We start from the raw sequence: 22,387 nt of genomic DNA on the forward strand, positions 1-22,387 counted from the left end.
AGGACTTTATAGAAGAGAGATGCACTTTGAACAGAAAAGCCAACTCCTTCTCATCTAAGTCTTCCTGCTGCTTATCCTAGGAGCTGTTCTCTCCACAAGTATTCAAGTTTGATTTATTTTTAATATGGAAAGGCAGGCTTGTGGCACCATTTTAGGTAAGGTCTTGCAGATGGTTGTGCAATGACCCTTTCTTGAAGTGCTCTCAACGTTAAATGCAATGTTTTGGTGTTTCTGTTGTGATGGTGGCACGCAACCAACCCTTGGCCATTTTGTGACCCCAGAACTTCCTCCTTTTTCCTTATTAACAGTTGGAAAGATCATGAATTTAGCCCTTGGCAAGGTATTGGCTGTCTGCTTGATTTCACTCCACTTGTTTCTCAAGTCCTTAACCTCTTGTATGACTTTACCCTCCTTTTTTGGTGACACTGTAACACTGTGTCATCAGCTTATTTCATTAGCACTGTCCTACTTGTGCTGGGGTGCAGATGGAAATACTAAATGAAATCAACCCCGAGGTTAACCTTTGAAAAACTCCCTCCAAGGGAAGATTCTTCCTCAACGCTAAAAGTGATCCAACGTTGAGACCTCGAGCTCCCCAAAGAGGCATCCTGAGTGACCTGTGAAAAATTCACAAATGGAAAACTATCTCTCATGGCATGCCAAGGTGATTAAAGGAGGCCAATAACTCATTAAGGGGTTTTGGCAAGATGAAGCCAAGCAATAAGCTTTCTTCAGAAAAAAAACCACATCACGTTGTTGGTAAAAGTGATCAAGGGCTGCTGCTCTTGTGGGATTTTTTTTCTCCAGTCCTCCTAAAGCTTGGCTTGGAAGCCCCACAGTATTGTCCTTGGCCAACCCAAGCCCATGGATCTCTGTTTTGGACCAGCTGGGAAGACACTAATCAGTTCTGGCTTTGCTGTGTGACTACAAACTCCAGGCTAGACATGACAAAGCTCAGCAAGGCTCCCCAAGGGCCAGGGCTCTGCTGATGTAAATAATGACCCTGCTGACTTGAAAAGACGGAATAACAGTAAGGAATTTCATCCAGGCAAAATACACATGGACACCACCATTCTCCTGAGCCCTGTCTTGACACTGCTCAGATGTGGCAACACACCTGAAAGCTTTTCCCAGGAGGTCTGATTTGCTGGAGAGGATCACCTTGGTTGCACCAGTGTTTTGTTCATTTTTCTGCAGAATTTCAGTGCCAGCACATACTTGTCTGTGATGTAATTTTTTTTCCATTAATAAATCTGCGGACCCTGCTGGATGCCACTGCTGTTATGTTTGCAAAATATTACAATGCTAAAGGAGCCCTGCTCATCTCATGTATCCTGACACTCTCAAATATTGGCCTCCTCAGTGTGGATTTTCCAAGGTCTTAAAATGTTCCACTCTCCTTGGACTAATGGACATCTTGTTAAAGCTGCCAGGCTTCATTTCTGGTTTGGCAGATGCCGTGACCTTACAGTGGAGTGGAGAGGTGCCCTTGTGTTTGCTTTTAACACCCTCACTCAGCCACTGGATTCCCCTATCCCAAGGCTTGCCTCTAATATAAATGTAATCACATTTTCCTTCACAGGATAAAAAAACCCACCAATTTTATTATGTAAAAGAGGTTCATCAAGTACACCACCACCAGTCTGAACAGCTGACTGCTTGTTCTGATTCTCAACAGTGGGGTTTTACAAGAGGGTTTGGTTTAAGAGCAGCACAGAGGGAAAATTGTATCTTTTAGGGTGTGCTCAGCACAAAGCAGCTTCCTTGCTCACAGGATACTGGAGAATGAGGGGTTTATAATGCACTTATAACAAAACCCTTTAAAACTGGCATGGGATACTCAGTGTTGTCCGACTGTCATTCATCATAGTCATGACTTTCAGACAAAACCAGCCTCGCCCTTGTGTTGCTTGTTAAAATAAGGAATGTGTGCTCAGTGTTTCATTTTCACTCACTGCACTCCACAGTGCAGCCAAAACCAACGTGGTTTGAACCATTATTTCAAATTTATCTGGACAAATTATCCATGTATAGTATTTTTATAACGAGATGGCTTATTTTGTCTATATTCAAAGAAAATAAAATTACTGTGCGTGTCTGGAATGCAGGGAAAGGGAAGGATTTCTTACACTGCAGAGCACATTCAGTGAGTGATTTGAAATCTGACTGCAGTCACCAACCAGCGTGTTCTCTTCCAATTTCTCTGCTTTATTCTTTGAATTCTTCCTTCCCTCCTCCAACTTTCTTTCCCCCTTCCCCTGTATTTCCTTTCTCTATTTCTTCCTTTCTCCCCCGCTCTGTTTCTTTCTTCTCCCCCTTTCCCATCTTTCCCCTAGATTTCTTTCTTCTCTCTGTTTCTTCCCTCTCCATTTCTTCCTCATTTTTCCTCCCTCCTCATTTCTTCCTCCCTCTCCATTCTCCCTCACCCATTTCTTTCCTCCTTCCCCTGTATTTCTCTTCCCCCTTTGCCCCCTCAGATTTCTATTTCCCCTCTATTTCTTCCTCCCCTTCCCCTCTGCCTTTCCTTTGCCACCTCAATATTTGGTTTTTGGACAGAAAAACCTGCCTAGCCCAAGGCTCTGCAAGGCTTTCAGCCAGGCAGGCAAACAGCACTGATGCAAATCCTCCTGCACCCCTGAGCAGGGAAATTCCTCACATGGATACCGTGATGCAGCTGCACAGGTGGCTGAAATCCCTGGGTAACAGGGACCTAAAAATAAGGCACTGCCCCGCCTCTCCAGCCAGAATTCCTCAAAGGGCAGGGGCAAATGTGAGGATAAGGGCTCAGGGAATGAGTTATGCAGAGCCTGGAAGGGTGGTAGTGCTAAGCCAGGGCTTGGGGAAGTGGAAAAGGGAAGCCTGAGGGATATCTAGGAAAGCCAGACCCAGCAAAGCTTTGCCTTCAGGGTGAGAGATCAGTTTAAAGCCCCTGTGCTGCCTTGCTCCCTTTTAATCCACTTGTGTGGGGTCAGAGTAAACCTGACACCAAATCTGAGGGTGTGACACATGTTCTGCTGCCCAAGCAAGGTGGGGGACTCATCCATCTGCTTCTGCTGACAAAATAATCATTTGATTCTTGCAAAGATAAACAGTCCCAGGTGCAAGGAGCAGCATCGATGCAGTATCACTACCCAGTCAGTCTGATGAGTCTGATCCCAGTCAGGATGACTCAGATCTCAGGTGTTGTACACGAAAACTGCCAATAAATATTGAGCGGCCAGGTGTTGCCTTTTACTTCAATCAAGTTTAAATCCATGGTAAAATTAAATCATAAAGATTAAAAGGAGCTTTCTGGTCAGAAGGAAGTGGGTGGGGTTTGTAGTCCTTTTTGTCATCCTTTTCTCTGTCTATGTAATAATGTGAGCTTGAGCCACTTTGATTCATATTTAGGGAATTAGCATGAAAATTGAGGTGTAAGGGCTGTGACAGGAATCCCAGAAAATACATGTTCCTTGTCAACGTGAGTTAATTAAGCACGGATGTACTTGAAACTAAAATTAATCCTGTCCACTTACACTTAATAGGAAAATTCATTGTTGAAGAGACCCCACAGGGCTATGAAGATGTGTAAGGTGTCCGGACACAAGGAGTGTCTTGTTTCTGTCCTGCTCCCCCTCTATTTGGGGCAGAGGACCTCCCCAGCTTTACAGCTGGCAAGGTTTTGATGCCCATTTCCATGATTTCTGGTAAATTTACTGGGCCCAGTTCTGAGCTCCTCAGGACAAGAGAGGCAGAGCTCCTGGAGGGAGTCCAGCAGAGGTGATGAAGGGATTGGAGCATCTCTGAGGAGGAAAGGCTGAGGGAGCTGGGGCTCCTCCACAGGACCCACAGCTGAGAGGGGACCTCTGTAAAGTGTATAAATATCCAAAGGGTGGATATTTATATATCTGGATATTCCAAAGCATGGACCAGGCTCTGCTCCATGAGGCCCAGCAGTGGGACACAAGGAACAGGCAGATGCCGATGTCCAGGAGTTCCACCTGAGCAGGAGGCAGGAATTTTTCCCTGGGCAGTGACCGAGCAGTGAATAGAGTGTCCAGGGAGGCTGTGGAGCCTCCCTCACTGGGGATATTCCAGAGCCATCCAGACACAATCCTGCACCCTGTGCTCTGGGATGACCTTGCTGGAGCAGGGAGGTTGGACCAGATGATCCTTTGTGGTCCCGTCCAGCTTGACCCATTCTGGGATTCTGTAATTTCCTACAGCTTGGCAGGGAGCCCAGGCACCCCAGCGGGAAGGGGGTTGGTCCACAGTGGAGCTGGGGGAGCAGGAAGGGGACCCCACACATCCTTGTGGGGACAGTGAGCAGGGACCATCCCACAAACACACACTCTCATCGATTTTGGATGGTGAGGACAGCGAGCAGGGTCCTTCAAACAACCACCACCACCATCCCAAATTTCAGGTGGTGAGAGCAGAGATCCCCAAATACACCCTGATTTTGGGCGGTGATGGGAGCAAGGAGGAATCCCACACATCCCCCGATTTTGGGTGGTGATGGCAGCGAGCACGGACCCACACGCGATCTCGGGCGGTGAGGGCAGAGGACAGGGAGCCCCAAACGCAGCCTGGGTTCGGTGCGAGGGCAGCAAACCCCAAACACAGCCCGGGTTGGGTGTGAGGGCAGCGGGCAGGGAGCCCCAAACACAGCCCGGGTTCGGGGGCAGAGAACAGGGAGCCCCAAACACAGCCCGGATTCGGTGTGAGGGCAGCGAGCGGGCACCCCCAGCCCGGTTTCGGTAGGAGGGCAGCGAGCCCCAAACACATCCCGGGTTCGGTGCAAGGGCAGCGAGCCCCAAACCCACCCCGGGCTCGGCGTGAGGGCAGCGAGCGGGCACCTCCAGCCCGGTTTCGATGGGAGGGCAGCGAGCCCCAAACCCATCCCGGGTACGGTGTGAGGGCAGCGAGCCCCAAACCCACCCCGGGCTCGGCGTGAGGGCAGCGAGCGGGCACCCCCAGCCCGGTTTCGGGCGGGCGTGAGGCGGCCCGTCCCCCCAGGGCGGGGGGCGGCGGCGCATGCGCGGGGCGGGGGGCGGTGACGGCCGCGCCGGCGGAGGCGGCGAAGGGAGCGGGAGGGTCGCTCGGGGCCGGCGGGCAGCGGCTCCGGGTTCGGCTGCGCTCCGGGCCGGGCCGGGCCGGTCGGGACCGCCCCGCCATGGGGACGCCGGGCGCCGGACGCAAGCGGCTGCCGAACCGGGAGCGCCTGACGGCGGAGGACGATGCGCTCAACCAGATCGCCCGCGAGGTGAGCGGCGGGAGGCGGTATCCCCCCTTCTCCCGTCTCCATCCTCCTCCCCTCGCCTTCCCCCACGGGCTCCCCCGAGCGCCGCGCAGGCGCCCCCGGCCACCGGCACCGCGGCGGCTCAAGGGCGAGGTGGAAGCCCTGCTTCACCCCTGCCTGTGCTTCACCGTGCCCGGGCTCCGTGAGGGAAGGGCGTGCGGTGCCGGAGCCGCCCCGCTCCAGCCCCGCCGCAGGGGATGTCCATCGGCCGCTGCTGCCGAGAACCGCTGGGGTTGGTGTTAAGCACTGAAAATAGGCCGCTCGGGTGTGTAATGGATAGGTATAAATCATAGAATGGCAGCGTGGTTTGGGTTGGAAGGGATCCCGAAGATCATCTCCTTCCAAGCACGCTGCCGTGAAACACCTTCCACTGGACCAGGTTGCTCTGAGCCCCATCCAAGCTGGCCTGGAACACTTCCAGGGATGGGAGTGAAAAATGAAAACCAGAATACTGCAAGGTGGTGCTGGGTGTGGGCATAAGTGACCCCTCTCACTTAAAAACTGGTTTTTGTATTGCTGCCCACCAGATGCTGCATTGTGCTCAATGTGACTTTAACCTTCTAAACCAGCTGATTGCTGATGCTTCCTGCCTCCTTTTTCTTCTTAAATTGGTGCAGTGGTGACCAAGATAATGTGAATTTGTTTTTTTATGTTTCCTAAATCTGACAAAGTCTGTTCTCCATCCTTGGTGTGGCAGTCCTTCAATAGGGGAAAGGGGGATAAGCAGCCCTGGGGTTCTTCTCCAGTAGGAAATCTGCGAGAAAGATGGAAAGGGACAGTTTACACGAGCATGTAGGGACAGGACCAAGGGAAATGGATTCAGACTGAAAAAGACCAGGGTTAGACGGAATATTAGGGAGAAATTCTTCCCTAAGGAAGAATTAGGGTGGGGAGGCTCTGGCACAGGTTGCCCCAAGAAGCTGTGGCTGCCCCATCCCTGGAAGGGTCCAAGCTCACGTTGGATGGAGCTCTGAGGAGCCTGGTCTGGTGGAAGGTGTCCCTGCCCATGGCATGGGGTTGATCTGAGGTCCCTCCTCCAGTGCTGCTGCTGAATGTGGGCATCCTCTTCCCCTAGTGTGGGTTATGTGTGTCAGCCCTCCTGGTGTTGCTATGACCCCAAGATGGATTACAAGATTAATTGCTCTTCTGGAAGACTTCTAGGTCTCTCTTGGTTTCCTTTGCTGATTCAGAGCTGCAGCAGGATCAGGTGAATGCTAATGTATTGCTTATTTCTGGTGGCACTGGTAGGTTGAGTTAGCTGTGACATTGCACTCCTCGTTACCATCAATGCCTTTCCAGTTGTTGTGCACCATTTTCTGGTGGTTTGTAGAATCTTTGGAGTGCATCCAGCTGAGTTTTGTGTGAGTGATTCAGATAGTGTGTTCTCTGAAGGCAGATTTTTGTGGCAGGATGCTGAGTAGGTTCCCAAGGATGGAGTTTGAGGTAGGAGGACAAGAATGTCTCATGTCCTGGACATGAGATAGCAAGTAAGAGTGATTGTGCTGTCTGTTAGAGTCATGATAATATCCTAAGAATTGTTTTGGGATGAGGGTTTGAATTCCACAGATGTGTCCTGGCTGTGCTGTCATTTGATCAAGGAAGGCATCAGTCTCTAACAAGGAACCCAGCTGCTCTTTTCTGTTGCACGTTTTTCTCCCACTTTCTCTTTTCTTTATCTTAGATCTGCTTTTCACTGCATTGTGTAATGGTTTGAGGACTCAAACACTGTGGTGGTTTGTGTTTTGTTATTTTTTTTCCCCTTCCTTCTCCTGGGGATTATTTAAAGGACAACTCCATTTCCTCAAAAAGCCCAACACAAGCATGTCTTTTATCTTTTCCCTTGAGTGCTAAAACTGTGAGCTGCCAAGTTCAAGGTTCAGCATTTTCCCATATTATTTTATCTATTTGCATTACCCTGTCTCGGAGCACTTTAATTGTTCTGTTGTTTAACTGCCTGTTCTCCACACAAAGGATCCCAGATGAATCCTTCTGGATGATCCAGAATATGTCAACTAAACCTTTTGTCTCTCATTAGCAAGGATGCTGGGAGCCTCTATGTTAAGAAGGTGGGAAGGTTGCTGATATTTTGGCTCTTCCAGCCTTCCTCACAGGTGTTTAGACAAAGCTGGGACACAAACACGTGGCTTTTGCACATAAATTTTCACTCCTCTCTTGGCCTTGGTCCTTTGTTATCCAGAAGCCAGAGGTGATGGCAAGTTTTTTGCAGATCCTAGAGTCTCATTTTCCCTATGGGAAATTATATATATATATTCCATATGGGATAGCCCAAGAGAGCATCCAAACCAGACTGATTCACAGAGCTACCTTTTATTTTGTGGTTATTTTGGCAAACCCACCGTTCCCACTCTACTATGTGCTCCTATAAGAAGACAGCAAGACTTGCAAGGACTTTGTGGAACTCCTGCCATTTGAATATTGAATTTGTTTGGATTTGCAGCTGGGATGTCTTGCTCTGTGTCTTGCACAGCCCAGGAGAGAGCCTGGCGTGGTGAAGAGGGCAGCGAGAGCGAGCGTGAGGGGAAGTAACTGAGCAAGAGGAAGGAAATTGTGAGAGTGAAGCATCTTGTAGTGACAGGGGTTTAGTAGCAGTATTGGTCATGTTAAGCAGTAGTGGTTTTAATGATGGAGGCAGTTTCTGAAGTAGTTGATCACCTTGTCTGGAGCTATTCAGAGCAGAGGTGGAAGGTGCAGATCCCTTCCATCAGGAAAGGGTAGTGCTGTACCGCCAGATCCTGCAGGGTTTGACAGGCACGATAATGAAGTGGATGGCAAATATGTAAATATAATTAACACGAAACACGGTGTTCTGAGTTCCTAACAGACTCACAGGCTGCCACTCACAGGATTTGCTATTCACACACCTGCCCTGTGCTGCTGAGCTTGTTTTTTCCTGGGCGGCAGCACGGCCGATCGATGATCGGCTTCTCCGCTGTCAGGCCGGCCTCCACACCAGCAGATTATTCCGTGTTTAGGCCAGTGGAAACTTTTGGGCTCTTTCATTGCCCTCGGTGAGCCCATGATAGCAGAGTTTGCAGAGTCCAGCACTTTGATACTGCTCAAGGTCTTTGCCAGCAGAGCCAGCGGGAGCCGCGTGCTGCGCGCTCATCTGTGGCTGGGGAAGGCGCAGTCCTGCCCGGCTGAACCTTCCAGGAGCCGCCTTCCTGCTTGGATTACGTGGCTTTGATGTGATTACTCGAGACATTGGTTCTTCAAGGAATATTTTTTTTTTGCTAACTTCCACTCGGCTGGCCGCAGTAATAATTGTTCCGTGCTGCAAATCCAGTGAGGAGCTGTGTAAATGAGATATTTCTCTTGTAGGCAGATAATATTAGTTACTGGTTTTCGTTTTCTTGAATGAGGAAGGACAAGGGCCATTTCTTGTTTGTATTAGGAATGTAATTGACACCTTGTTTTGCAGGCAGATGTGTGTTGCACTGCTCACAAAAATGATCCTGCCGGGTGTCCTCTCTCTGCTAGCAATCTTCTTCATCCACCATTTTACAGAGCAGAGCTGTTTAGGTAATAATTAATTTGCAATTAGTAATTCAAGCAGCATAATTTATTTTTTATTGTTAAAGAAAGTAATGTTGCGAGGGCTGTGCCGTCACTCTTTGTACACTTCATGTCACTTTCAAGTCACCTACATCTTTGTAGATACATAATTATTACTTTGTTAAAAACTAGCACGATCCATTTATGGACCATGCATTTGATTATTTCACTGGAGTAATCAGTTTGAGCATTGACCTGTATTCTTAGAGATTCAAAAATTGGGATGTTACACTGCTAGGAAGGAGCAGAAAGTGTTGCTAATTCGAAAAAGCTCAAAATGCAAATGAAACTAGCCAGCCAGGTTTAATGGTTACAGTAAGAAGGCACTAAGTAACTTCAACAGGCTCAATTGGAGTTAAGAGACTAGTGAAGAGATGCTATGATGGTTGAATGTGGAATCTGTTAAATGGAGGGGTTAATGTGGGGGAGAAAACTCTGTTTTATACAGCACTTTGGGTGACTTCCATTAATAGAAATGGAAACAATTTGATACAAGTTGGAGCTAAAGCAAGCAGAGTGGCCATTTGTCCATGGAGCACAAGCCACACAAACTTTATTGAACTGTTATGCAAAGCAGAGCATTTAAAGCAGTGTGTTCCCTAAGGATATACACCCTTAGGATATATTCCCTATAAGATCTGGGTGCCTTGTTAGGGCGGGGGTGGAACTTTTTGGAGCAGTGTTTGGCATTACAGATGTGTGAAGGCTTTTGTAAGCTGGGTGGATGTTCCAAGAGAAGCCCTTACAAACAGCCTGGTTTATGTAGCACCAGTACTTGACTTATTTTTTTATTGCATTACTTTGTGCCTTTAGGAGTGTTCATGGATGATCCAAACAAATGATCTGAGAAAAGCATGTCTGGCTTTTCTGTTCTAGAACAGAGAGTTACGAAAGCAAGGGATGCTCTTGGAGGCCTTGACTCAGCCTGGCTGACCTAAATATAGGAAGGAAGGAGGACTCTGTGGGCGAGGCTTGCCAGTAGGGCGTGGGGAATTGTTCCAGATTTGAGATGATTTTATGTGGCAAATATGCTCTTCATCAAACTCTCCTTTTCCCCTAATGCTTTGCATCCATATATCCAACAAATGGTGTTGGCATCACTTACAGTCTCTCTCCCCCAAAGTAAATGTGGGAAGGAGCAATTTAAAGAAGTGAGATAAAAAATCTCAAGACCCATCTCATGATGGCTAAATGGGTGACTGGAGGCTGTCTTACAATCTGCCTCTCAACTTGAAATAATCAGTTGCCTTTTTTTGTGTCCATGCCTGGCCTGAGTCCCCTTCAGCTGTTCCCTTGCTGTCTGAGGAAGCAGCTGTTTAGGAACTGTGATTCCTGTTCCAGTCAAGCAAGGCACTACTGGTAGGATTAACAGCATGGGAAGCCCAGCCTCTGTCCTTGTGAGCCCAGATGCTGAGCTTGGCTGCAGGATGTAACACTAATCATTACCTCATCTAGAGGTATGTTTTTCCAGGCCTGTTGCTGGATAAAGTTGGAGCTCAAATGTGCTTGCAAGGCTTTCAACACTAGGATTTTATTTTTTTTTCTTCATCCTTTGCTTGCAAGGAGCCTAATCCAGGTAGCATTTTGGGTTTGTGGAGCAAGGCATTTGTCCCTCCTGTCAAGTCAGCAGGTTGCCAAGAGCAGTGAATCTGTCTAGCTAGACTGGAGCATTCGTAGGCAATCCTTAAAATAGCAGCTCTGAAATATCAGCTGTTGTCTCGCTGGTGCTGAAATACTTTTTGGGGAGAAGCTGCCCACTGGAATGTGGGGTATGGTGGGGAGGGGGTGAGGGAGCTGCAGTAAACCAAATTTTCCTTGAGAAAGGTGACTTTGAGGGTTTATATTAAAGCCCAGAGATGGGAAAGTGCATGGTCACTTCAATACCAGAAGCAGAGAAAGCTCCCTCATAACTGGTGCTCTTGCACCTCTGAATCCACCAGTGACACAGCTGGCTTTGCATGGAGTAGAAAAATAAGCTGATTTTTGTGCTTCATCACACAGTAAAGATGAGGGAAGTGCTTAAGGGCTTCTTGTCAGAGGACATTTGTACCCTTTAACTCTCCTTTCCTTCACCTTATTTTAGTTATGGAACAAGAAGTAAGCTGAGGAACTTTCCTGGCTAATGCTGGGAAAATAAACTGGCACTGAAATGAGAACATCACATCAGGCCAAAAATATATTTCCAAAGCATCCTTATGGGCAGGCTTGGTGTAGAAGCAGTAGGCTGCAAGAAATGTAAGGCAGCTCTCAAAAGCTTGGCTGCAGAAGATTTATCTGTTGAAATTAAAGCTTGGTGTGGCACAATAAATACTAAATAAAGCAGTGCTCCAGTGGAAGGCATGTGATGGTTTTAGATAGGCAGGAAGAGCCCTGCAGTGCTTGCAGTGTGCAAACGACTTCAGGTACCTGAATGAATTTTCTTTTATGAAGATGTGGAAGTTCTGCTCATGCTGTTAAAAACTCACAGTTCTGAGGGTCTGGAGAGGGTACAGAAGTCTGGGAAAACACAGAAGTAGCACTTTGAGGCTGGCAGGAATGGGCCAGAACTCTGCCCACTGGGAGAGTTTGCAAATGTCCTCACCTAGACCTCAGCACCAAGGGCATTTCCGATTCATATTTGCATGGTTTCTCCTCCTGCCTTTAAACAAACTTAGCTAAGTGGCATGAGGTGTGAAGGACAAGGCTCAGAAGCATTTCCCAGTGAGCAGAGCTAGGAGCACTTTTCTGGCCCAACCAGCTGAGAATGTTGAGTGTTGAGAGAGGAGAAGACTCAAACTCTGACTAATGCTGCTGTTTCCAAAACTGAGCGTTGCTTGTTTTGGGATGTGGATGTGTGCCTAAACCAAAAACTGGGCAGAAATGGGTGGGTCCCTGGCTAAATGAAGCAGTGTCCTCCTGAGATGGATTTGACTTGCACTTGAGCATCCATCCTGCAGTTCTGTGCTCTGTTCTTCCATCCCCTCAATGCTTCATATTTTCCTGTAAGTGAAGTTCTGATTCACTGTGTGCTGCTTCAGGGTGTGGAATTCTGAAAGGAGACACGTTGGTCTTCAAATTGTTTGGGAAGATGTTAGTTTTGCTAGAACTTGCACATTTTTATGTCTGAAATTAAAATAATCTATTTCTGGGTTGAGGAAGGATGGATGTTTTGGGGTTTGGATATACTTGAACACAAAGGGCACAGCTCTGGTCTGAAACTTCAAGTGACTAGTTCTGACTTGAAAGTTTCACTGAATACATTGAAATAACTTTTGTTAATTTAAGGACTTAAGATCCTGTTTGATGCCAAGAAAAATGAGTGTCTGAGCTAATTGCTCATTAAAAATGTCTGACCTAGAAGTGAGAAGTTGATTACTTCAGGGAGTGCTTTCAGTAGGAAATAGCCTGGGTGTGATAGGAGGAGAGGTGGATTTGCTCAGTGGCATCTGCCTTGCCCTTCTGTGTGCCTGTGAGCCAGCTTGGCATGGGCTGTGGGTTTATCCACCTTGGCATGGGCTGTGGGTTTATCCACCTTGGCATGGGCTGTGGGTTTGTCCACCTTGGCATGGGGCTGTGGGTTTGTCCACCTTGGCATGGGCTGTGGGTTTGTCCACCTTGGCATGGGCTATGGGTTTGTCCACCTAAACACTCCTGCAGCTTCTCACAGTTGAGCTGGAGACAAGGAAAGCGATCTCAAAGTGCCAAATCCGAGCTGTGTTCCCATCTCAGGTGTGGTGAGGAGTGAGGAAGCCTCTTCCTTTCTTACTGCTTCTACTCCTGGCTGGTTTATCACCTCTCTTTCCTCCTTCCTGCACACTGCTTTTCTCTGCAAGAGTGGAGTTTCTTCTGTCACACAGCTTAACCCTCATATTAGGCTTGCAAAAACACCGTGTGCCTTCTGCTTCTCCAACACTTTGTGAGCTCTTGGAGACAATATTTAGATTTTATTTTTGTGTTATGTGGTGCTGTGCTAGAAATCTGAGGCTTTGGTACACCCTAATTGCCAGGTGCATCACTGTGGCCATGTTCCTATTTTTGGTAATCAGGTATGAGAGTGCTAGTTGTCTTTGGCATGAGAAGAAATGCAAAGGCAGTAGTTGGGTCTCAGGGCTGCAGTTTGCTTTCCTTTTAGCTCTTGGAAGGTTTATATGAACGAGACTGGAATATTCAATTTGTATCCAAACTTTTGTCAAAGAAATAGCAAGATGGTATCTCCAACTGGCTTCCTCAGAAAGAGAGCTGGGCTTTTCCTACATGATGTCATTACTTGCAGTTTTTGGATGTAATTAGTGTCAGATTGATTTATCTCTCCCAGAACGGCCGAGTTTACTGGAAGAGAGTTCCACAAAAGGAGTTTATTTGTGTGTTTGCTGTTTGGGCAGTGATTTGTGTGTTGATATTGCCTGCAGTGCAGTGGTGATGCCTCTGTCCCACTGATGATTCTCTGCAAACCATTCCCCAGTCCAACAGATGCTCTGCTCAGACAGGGAATGTAAAGGAGTAATATTTCTTCCCTCCTGCTTTCTGCTTGTGCGTATCTTGTGACCTTTCCCTTCGCCAGCATCTGATTTAAATTTAATATTCCCTTTTTTCCCTTTGCCCTCCTCTTTTGAGTACTTCCTACGTCCCAAAATAACCTTTCTCTAATCCCACTGAATACCATGTTTAGTTGAGTCTGTCTCTCGTGCCTGCCTTTGCCAGCCCTTTCCAGTAGGCAGAAATGGAATACAGGAGGATCTGGCACGCTAAAAGCTGGGTCAGGTTTTTAAACTCATTCCCTCAGGTCAGATGGATTTCAGGCATCCCCACTTGGGTCTTCTAATTATGGAGCATTTATCAGCTAACATGCTGGGATGACAGGAGAGCAAGGAAAGGCTCTTGGTGTGCCTCACATGCAGAAAAATCCCTGGGCTCTGGTCTCCTATCGGACTCTTGTAGCTTCACATTTTTTCCCTTTTAAAACACACGTTGCTCCAGAGTCAGATAGTTGAGATATGTCTGTTTTTATCAGTGCCAAAGTGCTGCAGTCTTCACACAAACCCATGGAATTGTATTTGCTTCTGCTGACTACAAACAGAGGAAACAGCCTACTGCTTTCTTTGGTTTTGTTTTTTTTTTTAATCTGTATTTATGTTTTATTTCTCTCTGATCGCAAACTTGAAGTTCTTTCAACAGACTTGCCAGGGTAATAGTAGACACAACTCTTAGGAAACAAGTCAATTTTTTGATGGTCTACAACCCCTATTTCTTTGCTGTGCAACTGTGCATTTCCCATAAGCTGTTTTCCTTAAAATGTCTGTTCTCCCATATGAAAAAAAATATGTGTGTTGGTCTTGGTTTGCTTCTTTTGCTGCATGTGCTGCCAGGCTCTAAGAGGATTTACACTGACAAATATGTTGAACCAACATCTGTTGAAAATGAAAGTGGGCTTTTGGGACATGTTTTGTGATACCCAAAGGTCACTCTGCTCCATTGTCTCTTGCATATGAAATTGAAATCTGCCCCGATGTGAAATGAGTGTGTTGGAACAGTGATGTGACCTAACCTTTACATGAACTGTGGAGGAATCCAGGGGCTCTGGGAAATCCTGTGGATACAAGAGATAATGTTGCTGTATGTAGAGAATGTCACTGTTTTATTTATAGAGTTACACTGTGTTTTTAGGAATATTTGTGCATTCTTGTTTAATTACCCTGGGGAAAAAAAAAAATCATTATTTGGTGAACTGCAGCAAGTGAAGAAAGGTTCTCTGTATGTGCTGGTGAAGTGATTTTGTATCACTGATGGGATAAGCACATCCTGTCAAACTGAGCAATAATTTTCAGTCAAGAGGTAACCCAGAGCTTTCTGTCTAACCAACCTGCAAATTTAGCATTAGAAAATAAAGATCAGTGGGTTTGCAGAGCTGTTACAAAAACCTAGCCTCATTTTCTAGGGGAGACTGAACCTGCTAGAACAGAAACAAGTTTTTTAGAGATCTGAATTATCCAGAGATGCTTCTCTGGGGTCTGCTGCCTGTGTTGCTGGCTGCACAAGGCTCCTCTCTCAGGCTTCCCACTATAAAATCAATACAGTGCACCCAAAAGAAGTCTTTTTGTTCTGTGAGTTACAGCAATCAGGTATAAACCCCTTAGGAGTAACCTTTCTAAGATTTCCTTGCTGCACCTCAGAAACTGGTAGAAAACCTTAAGGGAATTGGGATTTCATTGTAATTTCCTCTGATAGAATGTGATTCTCCAAGGGCTCAGCTTTTGCTGCTGGCCTATCCCACTCTCTCACCACTTGTTGTTTCTTTGCCATTTTTCAAACACAGCTGCACAGGTCTGCACAATTTGAGTGTTAAATAGATTGTGTGACTGAGGATACAATTTATAATTCCATCTGCTGGGTGGTAAAGGCTGCTAGGGAAAAATGGAGCAGGCAAGGGAGGCTGCTGGTGCATTCCAGGTGGCATTCTGTGATTTCCAGAATTCCAGTAAAATTCCAGTAAAAATAGCTGTGGAGGTCACTCTTGCTGTACCCCTAGGCAAGGTGTGTGTAGCCCAGTAGCACATTTGAAACTGAATTAATTTGTTGGTGAGAGGGTTAGGGCACAGATTCTCCAGGTAATCCATTAGTGCTCAGCCCCAGTTTGGAGGCAGTAATCCCCTCCCACCCCCACACAAAAGCTGTCCAATCGTTTCTCAAACAATGCTGTTTTTTTAGCCCTAATCCCAGTTGAAGGGTGGTTCAGCGCCATCACTGAACCCTGGGCAAGTTCTCTTGCCATGTCCTGGCTCTCTCTCGGGGAATTCCTCTTCCCAGGAGGGAGAGGATTGTGGAATCATAGCAGCATGAGAGGGTAACTCCTGTCCACCAGCCAGGTAAGACCATCTCACCCATTTCTGAGCTGATTGCAGTAGTGAGGTACAGAGAACAGTGTAGTTTTAATTTTTTTCTTTTAATTTATTTTTTTGACAGGTCTCTTAAAATTGCTGCAAAAGTGTGAATTTTTTTTTTTTAAAAACCCCTTGTTCCCTGTGAAATATCCTCTGTGTGCTTTTTCTGCAAACTGAGTGTGGGACTTGGCTCCTCTCCTGGAGAGCCGTGGTTTCAGTGCCGTTGCTAAATGTTTGAAGTTTGATATTTGTGCTTGAAGGACACAAAATCCAGTCCAGCATGGTGTAGTGGAAGCTGTTATCCATCCTCTGCAGCATCCAGCTGTACTAACAAGAAAAGCCCAGCTTTTTTAAGGTGGTTTCTCTGGATTTAGACACTTTCCCTTATATCAGATTTGCTCAAGCAGGTTGTGGCATTCCCTTGGTGGATGTTACAAATGGAGAATTTCAGCCTGTGTTTGAAGTGTTCTGCCTTTCCCTTGAGGATATGAATTAGCCTGAGGGAGAGCTGTGGGCTATTTCCTGTAGCAGAATATCTAAATTAACCAGAAGCACAGCCCCTCTGCAGGAAGGTGGTACAGTTTGAAGAATTCCATGAAATTCTTTCCCACCTGGATCTCTCCAAACACTTCTTACACAAAGAACTTGTCGAGAGCTTAACAAAAATGTGTTGCAGTGAGGGGCATGAAAAATCACAATTTTTACAGTAATTCCCTTGTATATGGTGATTTATTTTTGTTTTACAGGAGTTTCTCTCAGATGGCATATTTGAAACATGGCTTGTTTCATATATAAAATAAAAACAGTGACCCCTGGTGACATCTCTTGTAGAGTCCCTCATGCAATATATTTTATAGACTGCACTTCTGATCTTCTCCAGTGCTTATGATGACTCTGGGCCCTTCTTTTAGATTTCATATAAAATCAGTGCAGTTGGAGAGGGTGGAAAACCAGTGCCTTGCAGCTTGTAACCATTGCACAATATCCAACAAAACAGCACATTGTAAACATAATAATAAAATGGTCTATTAACAAATTGCTTTATTAACTCTAATCAGTCTAAAGAGCTAAATTTAATTAAATCTGCTTGTGGATGAGAACATTCCACTCATGGAAGGGTGCACTAAAGGTCATCTCCTGTTTTGAATCTTAATGTTTGCACGTGAAAGTTTGTTTTGTCTTTCATTTGCTTGAGGTCAGGCAGGGATGTGCCTTTAAGGGTTTATTAATGTTAATTGTTTGAAGAGGTTTTGTCTTCCTGCCTTTTTGTGAGAGAAATTAGGAATATACCTATAAGGCATGAGGAAAAACTTTGTCTATTAGATGTATGCAGTTGCAGGTATTTAACACTTTTTGAAATGAAAGTGATGTGCAAAAGGAGATGGAACCCTTTGTTATGATACTGTTTTGAACTCCCACTTATTAAAGTACTTAACTCTAAATAGTAATTTGTTTTTTAAATATCTTGAATTTTAGGTCAATCCTTTCCAGGGCAAAAGGTTCTTAAATGAGGAAAAAGGAGAATATCCATTTTCAGATACATGGCTGGGAAAGGAAAATGCCACTGAGTGCAGATATGAAACCTTTTTCACTACTGAAAAGTTGTCTTGGACTTATTTTTTTAAAGGATGCTCAAACAGTATGGAGTGTCCACATTTCTGAGTGGCTTCTGCAGCATTATCCCTTGTTTGGACATCTTTGTAATAAATTTTAGAAGAAGGCTCTGGAACATCTGCCTTACCAGGAGAGTGTTCCAACACAGTGATTTTTGTCCTGCTGTCAATGAGCTGTGGGATTGAGGATCATAACTGTTGCAATGAGGGCTTAGCAGAGATGAAATAACAATGATTTTGACTCCCTGACAGTTTCAATAGTGCTGATAGCAAATGATAATGTGGGGTCTGTGTAACCTGGTTTGATTGTGCAGTCTGGTCACAGACTTTAAAAGAAATGCTGTGTGCCACCTGAGGTGAGGAGTGCTGAGCAGTCAGTGCTGCCCAAATATTGGGGAGACACGTGCTGAAGCAGAGAACAGGAGTTCTGGGAACTGGACAGGTTAAAAATCCTTCAGCAATCATTAGAAAAATTAATTTCCCTTGTGTTTTTTACATTAGACTCCAGGAAGTTCCACGAGCTGACACCAAGGGCATGGCAGGAAATCCTTCCTGGCAGCCAAAAGTCTCAGTGTCACCTTGGGAAGGCTTGCAGAGTTCTATAAACTTGATAAATTTGTTATACCTGTGTTATTTTACTGCTGAAAACCTCAGGTGTTTTTATTTCTGTGTGCAGAGTTTTATAAATTTGACCAAGGGTAACTGTGTTATACCTGTGTTCTGTTACTGCTGAAAACCTTAAGTGGTTTTATTCCTATGTGGGATAAAACACTCTTCTGTGAGTAAATGCGTGCTGGTTTCTTGGATGTATTTTTAATATTAAAAAAAAGGCTGGGGATGCAGAGGGGAAGAAAACAGAGGCCTGGGAGAAAGGAGAGATGCTGCTAGGGAGCAGCTGATAAGTTCTGGCAGCAGTGCTGCAGCTTTGTCACTCCTGCAGGGTTTTGTCTGCTCCTGGCCTCAAGTCTTTGTTTCTACTGCCTTGAATGATGTTCTTTACAAAAGGCTTTGCAAACTTAAAGAAACTCAGTAATGAAGTGTAAGTGGTAGGTGTGATGGCTTTTTTTCAAAGGCTCTCTGCACTCCAGCTCCTTGAGAATTACGGGGTGCTTTGAAAATAACTCCAAAGGGGGATTTTTTTTTTCCCCCCTCATCCAGGAGAGCTTGGATTTGGCGTCAGGCAGGCTGTATAATTCAGACATACTGTGCACCAGACAGGCAGTTTATATATAGAAGCAACACACTTCTAGTACTGTCTTTAATGTGCTAAGCTTGACAGAATTCCATCTGAGTGAGATGCAGTAAGTGGTTGCTCTGGCTGGATTTGCTAGCTGATGGAGACTGGGGGGAAAAAGGGAAGGTGTGCCCTGGTAAACAAGGGAAATGCAGATAATTAACATCATACATTGAATTGTTTCCTTCAGAATATTATATATGCTTTCAAAAGGGTCAATAGGGCAGTTATGTGATTTATTGATTTATTTATTGTGACACTCTTCCCTTTGCTTTTGCCTCAGTTGTACAACAGGAAAGCGGGCATGGGATGCACTGAGATGAAATATTCATCCCAATGCTACCAAACCAGGACAATTATATAAATGGATTTAATTTCCAGTTCTGTAGTGTTTCAGGGGGTTCTTTGTGAAATGTGACCTGATTGTGCAGGGAGCACCTTGGGAAGTACAGAAATGAGATTTTTTTTATTTAACATAATGGGCCTAGTTGATAATCTTCTATGCTTAGTTATTTATTTGATACAGCTTTTCTTGCACAATAGTTTTAAAACCAGTCCTATTTTTATAGTACATGAAAATACTTAGGCAGGGTGGGAGTCAGCAATAAATATTTTTATTCCCTAAAGTGGTGGCTCTTGGCCAATTTCTGTGCTCTTACTTATCAGCTGCTGGTCTTAATTCTGCTGAATTCAAACTTTTTTTTTCTTTTTTTTTTATCTCTGAGAAGCAGGAGTAATTATTCATGCATGATTCCTGCTCCTGAGTGTTGTTTCATTAATGAGATGCTGTGATTCCACAGTTCTTGAAAGGAGTTCGTTCAGGGGCCTGGCTGTGCCACTGCCCTGTGTGACACCATGCAGCTCAATCAATAGAGATGTTGGCTTCAAAGTGTCCTTGTGTTTTCCTAAGTTTTATTGAAGATGGAGTCCCTTGAAAGATTGTATGGCTGGCAATGCTCTGTATGATACTTTTTGGATATTTTTTATTTAAGAGAGACCTTTATGCTGGAAGTTTGATTTAATTTCTTTTTTATGGGATAAAAAAAGGTGGATCTGAGCACAGCAAGGAATTTTCACTCTGTTGGTTTATCTCCTCATCCTGCTTGGTTGCTTATGCTGTGAGATTATGCTGCATAAAAATGAAATCCCAAGACAGAACAAAAAAAAAAAAAAAAAGAAACCCCAAACCCCACACACTTACAGCTTCCTAGAAGTTTTGTCAGTCAGTGCTTATTTTAGAAATGGACTAGTTCAGGGGCATGAGAGAAAATTATGGTAATGCCACTGAATGCTTCAGTAGTCAGATGTCAAAGCACTCTGCATTTGTTTTGCTTGAATGCCATTTCATGTTGCTGCTTTTAGAAGATAATGTTCTGCTTGCTCACTTTCATGCATCCCATGCTGGCATCAGCTGTCTCCATCATGGAATGTTCCAAGCTCATCAAATCCAGAAGTTTCAGTCTTCTTTTTGGTTATTCTTAAATGCAGGGCAGAAAACAAGAGCCTGGTTTGTTCTGTTGTCTGGTGGCTTTTTCTACCATAGCTGGAAATTCCAGGGGAAGGGGCTATGGCTGGAATGGAAATGGAGAATGAATTTCCCTCACTTGGACATGGATTCAAACCAGGAGCAGAGTGATCCTGGCAGAGAACTCGGGGAAAATCTGTCAAATGCCACATTGAGCACTGTAACACTTATTCAAAAGAGGAAAAAAGGGAAAATTAATTGATTGTGGGGGAAGAAAATGAGGAGAAAAATGAGAAAGGTGTTCTTATACCTTAAAATATATTTGAAAGCAAATGTTGGTGTTGATTTTACCAGCTGCTTGGAAGTTGTGCCATAATTAAGGGAGGGGACATGATTCTCTGTGCCCATCCAGGGCACCAGTAAAGAATGAGAGCAGAACCCAGTTATGGTGCATCTTTATCCTCCTTTCTTAATTCCCAAGCACTTGCTTCCCTCACTTTTCCTGTTGTTGGAGAGATGAAGCAGAGCTGGCTCTGGAATGGTGTCACCCTAAGGTTCTGTCTTCCCCTCCCTGCTGCTGACTCACATTTGCACCCAAATGGCCAAGTTAACCCCTTAGAGGAGCAAAAATAACAACTCTTCTAGGAGTGCCCAGTGCAGGAAAACTGCTGTCCTTTCCTTTTTTATTTTCCTTTGGAGTTTGGATTTTGCCTCAGGGCTGGAAATGTACTGAGCAGCTCTGCAGGCTGAAGTAGGTCAGAGTGTGGAGTGTCTCAGTCTCTCTGGTTCAGGTGTCACAGAGCTTTTCTGCTTGCTGGCTAACTTTCAACTCCATTCTGAAACAGATTAGAGGTCGTTGGCAGCTTTTTTTGGATACAGCATCTTGGGTATTAGTGAAAACATTGCAGGAAATGCTTTTTTGTTTTCTTTGTTACATAAAGAAGACTTGTCTTTTCCTGCCTGAATTTGGCAAGGTAGGAAGCCAGAATTGAAGGATTATTGAGATGAACTGACTGGAAGGTTAACCTTGCTGTTGATAGTCCTTCACTATCTCCATGTCAGGATGGTTTTAATAATCTAGTGCTGGTCTCTAGCATCTGAAGTCTATTGTAAAGTGATTACATTGGGTGGAATTGCACTTCAGAAACCACAGCCTGAGTTCAGCAGAAATTGCACCGGACCTTCTTTCTGTGAGTAAAAGCTCCCTGGTGCAATGGATGTTGTCTCAGGATACTTCTAGAAGACAAGGATGTATTTAAAAGCAGTACTGATTTACTAGCAGAATCTAGAGAAAATGAGCTTTTGGGCTTGGCAGTTCTTCTCCTCCTCTATTTCATCTTTTTACCAGTGCAAATTTGAGAGATTTTGTCTGTGTGTCCCCAAAGTTTGGCAAGTTCAAACCATATAACTTTAAGTATTTAATTCTGGAGAAGAGACTCAGTAGGACTTATGAATGAGGTGGAAGAATAGACAGGACAAGCCAAGAGATTCTTAATAGTTCTGGCTGCTTTTGTATGTAGTGCACCTTTCATCACTGCTTTTGGACTGGAGTCACTTCCTCACATCCAAGATTTTTGGCATCCTGGCTCTTCTCTTAATGTAGCTGCAGCAGTGTTAGACCACGACTGCTTAGCAGTAACCTCAAAGAACTTTTGGAGGAGAAGAGCTGGAAAAGTATCCTGGTAAAGCTCAGGAGCAGAGCTGTCCCTTCATCTGTTCCTCCCACCCTCAGTGACCAAGTGATGTGTGTGCAAGCAAAGGGGGCAACAAATGACACCTGTGAATGGGCTGGGAGTGCTCATGTTCACCTACTTGTGGTAAAAAAGTGAAAAAACCTCACATAGAGGCCTTTGCATTCTGGCTGTGGCTGAGGATTTCTCCCATGCAGGAGGGCTGAAAGCTTAGCTCGTTTCTTTTACAAGATTATGTTGCAATCACTTGGCATCTGAAGCCAAGCTTTGTCAAAAAAGACATTGGAGATGACAGCTGAGAGCTGAAGAACTGGCACACCTAAAAGGGGAGGGACTTGTCACACTTGTTGCTGCTCAGATTCTGTGCAGGGTTCTCTGAAGATGCTGCAGATGCAATATTAACCTTCCCATATGGTGTGTGAGAGTGGAGTTTGAGGGGCAGGAAATCTCTGTGTGACAGCTCCAATTGAACCAGCCTCTGTTGGACATCTCCCTCTGCTCTCCCAGCTTGGCAGCTCCAAGTCCTCCCCTATTTCTGCTCCTCTAAGATGGCAGTGTCTGCTTTTCCCCTTGGGACAGTCACTCCTTACCTAAAAACCAGATTTCCTAATTGCTGCAAAATACCAGTTTACAGATCCCACTGAGCCTAAATATATCCCTGGTTTTTAATTTA

At 45.2% G+C, this 22,387-nt stretch overlaps 1 protein-coding gene across 18 annotated transcripts in view; it reads left to right on the forward strand.

The window, feature by feature from the left end:
• The first annotated feature begins 5,035 nt into the window (after positions 1 to 5,035).
• The window catches only part of LRRFIP1 (LRR binding FLII interacting protein 1), a 106,446-nt gene continuing 89,094 nt past the window's right edge, over positions 5,036 to 22,387 (forward strand). For all 18 annotated transcript variants that reach the window (XM_071434300.1, XM_071434301.1, XM_071434302.1 and 15 more), the window contains exon 1: positions 5,036 to 5,245. In XM_071434300.1, the coding sequence (XP_071290401.1) occupies positions 5,156 to 5,245 (90 nt within the window). In that variant the 5' untranslated portion in view covers positions 5,036 to 5,155. The remainder of the gene's footprint in view (positions 5,246 to 22,387) is intronic.

This window comes from Agelaius tricolor, unplaced genomic scaffold (assembly GCF_023055355.1).
Source record: "Agelaius tricolor isolate 1412-34295 unplaced genomic scaffold, bAgeTri1.0.p SCAF_10, whole genome shotgun sequence".
Lineage (NCBI taxonomy): Eukaryota > Metazoa > Chordata > Aves > Passeriformes > Icteridae > Agelaius > Agelaius tricolor.